Consider the following 3788-nt stretch of genomic DNA (forward strand, 5'->3'; position numbering starts at 1 on the left):
CGAGGTTCCTTTGTTAATTTGTTTTTCTAATTCTCAAATCTTGCTCTCTAAAACTTTGGTATTAAGGTCTTTGTAATGAAAAAAGATGCGGTAAAGTTGAGCTATGTCGCTGATTGTACCGAGGTTCTTTGGGTTATTTTCGTCGCCACTTATCCCTTTAGGAATCTCTTCGTTGTTTATGTTAGTTTTCAGCTTCTTGTCGTATGTAGTCTGGTCGGTGTATGCGGCTGTTAGTTTGTTTGCTATGCTGGGATCGCTACTTGCGTCGTTAGCCGGCTTGTCTAAGAAGAGTAGACGAGCAATTGTCTTGAAGTCTTCGTCGGTGTGGAGGCTTTTTAGGTCCAGCAGAGTGAAGGCGGGTGGTGGATTTGCTGTTGCTACCAATGCAGCGTGTGCTGCGTGCAGCAGTGGCTGCCTTGGCGTCATCCCTGTTGCTGACGCTGCGCCCCGCTGTTCAAGTCCACAAGCTCCTATAGTTAGAAAGCCCCCAGAAAGGGAAGGGGGCGTGGTTATATCGCCCTGGCTACCGTCGTCGAGAAGCTTGCTCGACGCCTTTGCAGAGTTTAAGTCGCACCCAGTGTCGTCTGCAGTTATTGTGCCGGTTGCCCCATTGCCTCTGTTGTCGATTTTAAAGCCGGTGGTCGTTAGTTTTGACGGCGCCGCTGTTCCCGGTGTTACTGGGTCTTGCGTTAATTTGCAGCTAGGCTGGGCTACGTCTAGTGCATTCCGCCCGCTTATTATGCCTGTCTCTGCGTCGCCACTGTTTAGGCAGCCTTTGGTTGAAGAAGCGACGCCAGCGGCAAAGGTCATGAATTTGTCTATCGCCCCCTGTAGTCGTGCGGTGTCTCGTGTCGTCGTCAAAATCACTTCTGCTTCTAAGTTCGCGGTTGTTTCTGTCAGCTTGTTGATCTTTGTTTCGTAAAGCTCTGCGATTGCTAGCTGGTCCGTCGCTGGGCGGCCGCCGGCTTTTTTCCCTACTTATATTTGCAGCTTTAGCAGCGCTGTTTGCAGATCCCTTGTTGACTTGTGGCTATTTTTTATCCTTTGCAGCGCTAACTGCTGTATTTTGTCTAGATCTTTTGTAGTGTCACAGAACTCCTCCCAGTTTTGCTTTTTGATTGTGCCAGCCGCAAAGGCATCTGCTCGACGCATTGCTATTACGCCGAGAAGTATTGTGAATGAGGCAAGGAAGTGCGCCTTCACAACTAGTTTATTGGTGTCTTGTTCTTTATTTCGCGTCATGGTGGTCCTGTCGCAGTTAAATTCAAGAAATAAAAGAAACGATGAGCATTTTCACCCGTTTGGCGGCTGGGAGTTATGAGCTGTTGGTGGATTGGCTTACACCGCTGTGATATCTGAAGGCTGTTTTCCCGTGTGCCTTAGGTTTTTTCTGACTTCTGAATTAGGTTGTAGCGATTTTCTGCATTGTATTTGTTATGGAGTTGTTTAGACACAACTTCAAACCTTTACCTGCTGTTCTTGTCAATGCCTAAAGTAGCTCGCACGAGAAAGGACGTCTGATGTGTCGTTACTTGGGGTCAGCCTTAAATTTTGAGGTTATACAAGTATATAAAAATTTGAGTGTTGCGTTGTGCAAATCTTCTTCATTATGTTTGTCTCCATTTTTACGGTAAGTGGCATTGCTTATAAAATAGTAAAGGTTTTTCCGCTAATAAATTCACTTGCGGTGGTTTTAGATTGGCTTTATGTGGCGTGACCATGCGACGATGCTATGCTAATCGGTTGAAAATATCATATAGTTGTTTTGTGGCGTTGGCTACAATCCCAGTCCTTTGGAATATTAAAAGTATTCCTGCATTATTATCCTATACACCAGTTCAACTACTATTTTCCCCACTGCTCTCATTTATTTTTGTGTAAATTCTACCGGTTTCGTTGCCAGTTGTTTTGTTTGTCTGCGGCTCGCTCAGAGTTTCAGTGCTATTGCTGTAGCTCACGTTGTTATTACATTAACCTAAAACATTTGTGTTTTCCATACCGATGTTTTTTAAGAGGAATGTTTGTCTACATTAGAAATTCATAAAAAATGCTTTTACTTCTTTTTATACGTTTATTATTTTTTACGTGCACCATGACTGCTTCTGTTGGCTCCATTTCCATTTTATACAATTTTTTGTTTTGAACTTGGCGACACAGAAAGGTGTAAAGGTGATTGAATTACTGTATAAATTAACTATTTAATGTTGTTTTCAGCCTGGTGATGTAAATGAAAATGCACATATATAAAACGCATTACTTCTAATCTACTAAACGTGCAACTCCGACAAAATTTTCAACCCGTTATATACTTTAATCTAGAAACCAACAAAAATATTACTTTTGTCTAATAGCTTTATTGATTCACCAAATTGTAGGGATTACACTTTAGACTAGTGTTTCTACATTACTTTGTAAGGCAATAAAGTTTCTATTTTTGATTCTTCTGTGCGGGTTAACCGCGTTCTTCATCTTTCCATTATTCAGTTTACATGTAGTGCTGGCTTTCCAGCATCCATTAAAGTTTTGTAAAGTTTTTAACTGCTTTTTTTTGTTCTTGTCGATCGAATGTGTTAATTCTGTGTCAGTAAGAAATCTTATATAAAATTTACGATCTTTGAATAGGATTAGTTTCTTTCCTGTTTACAAGTATGTAAATGCTGGAGATTCACTACAGACTATTTCCACCTCATAAGAAACTCCTCTAATCATTCACATATTTTCTATTTTAAGCATCTCCATAATTTCCCTCTCTTTCTGCACACAATAACTCACTTTAAATCTCAGTATTTAATTTCTTCTCCATAACATATTCTATTGCTGCTCATAAATGTATGACATTATTACTATAAATGATGAGACGAAGATATCGATATTATTTCGTACTTATCTAATCCTCTCTTGTCTCCTTCGACTTCTGCGTCTTAACAGTTGGACATTGCCTGTACCACCAGATAAAAAACTACAGATGCTACCATTTTTTGCAGTAGCATATATCCACTTTAAATCAACTATTGGGTATCATTGCACCCCTTTCATCTATTAATGTTTTTGTACCTTCGGGTATTATTTTATTTCATTGCGTATTTTATAAATTATTTTCAGTCCTTTATCGCTAATTCTGTGCATACCGTAGCGAAAACTTTTGGCCTGAACAATACACTCTGTCCCTCCTTCATTGTCACTTCCATCGCCTCCTTGTGTACGATGATACCCATTCTCATGTTTGTGTATCACACTGCGCATTTTCTTTCTTCATCCATCTCCCCCACTTACTCCTTCTGAACCCTTTTCAATGTTTTAGGTGTTTCTGTTTCTCTACTCACTCGCTTATTAGAATTTTTGTTATTATAATATTTTTATATACACACTCAAAACACTCTCTTATTATTATCATTATTATCATAACAATAACAAGTGTACCTAATTTAACAAAAAACCCAAATTATAATGTCACTAATTTTTCATACACTGTCAGCCAAATAATTTACACATATAGGCCAATATCGTGCACATTTTACTGTTGTTTTATTTTATTACAAAATGTTAAAATATATCAAATATCAGCAAGAAAAAGAGGGGGAAAAATCCTAAAAAAGCAAGGCCGCAAATGCAGCAGAAACCACACTGAGGGCGAATTGTTTGTTTGCTAGAATAGAAGAATCTTTGCAAGTTTCACCTTCCCACTTGCAGCTACTGTCGTTTTCGCAAGCTTGTTTGTTAGTGCCGTGTTTTGCACACTTCTCTTCATTTTTTCCATCTGTCCCTTGTTGTTTTTCTGCTTACTTTTC

General features: G+C 39.4%; 1 protein-coding gene across 1 annotated transcript; it reads right to left on the bottom strand.

The window, feature by feature from the left end:
* Nucleotides 1–33: 33 nt before the first annotated feature.
* TEOVI_000439600 (Trypanosome variant surface glycoprotein (A-type), putative) lies at nt 34–810 on the bottom strand (the record flags this gene model as incomplete). The annotated part of the gene is made up of 1 exon (XM_067227171.1): nt 34–810. One exon carries the CDS (start codon nt 808–810, stop codon nt 34–36), a length of 777 nt encoding a protein of 258 aa, XP_067083272.1.
* Between the last annotated feature and the right edge of the window lie 2978 nt (nt 811–3788).

Source organism: Trypanosoma equiperdum, assembly GCF_001457755.1.
Source record: "Trypanosoma equiperdum strain OVI genome assembly, contig: ctg_897, whole genome shotgun sequence".
Lineage (NCBI taxonomy): Eukaryota > Euglenozoa > Kinetoplastea > Trypanosomatida > Trypanosomatidae > Trypanosoma > Trypanosoma equiperdum.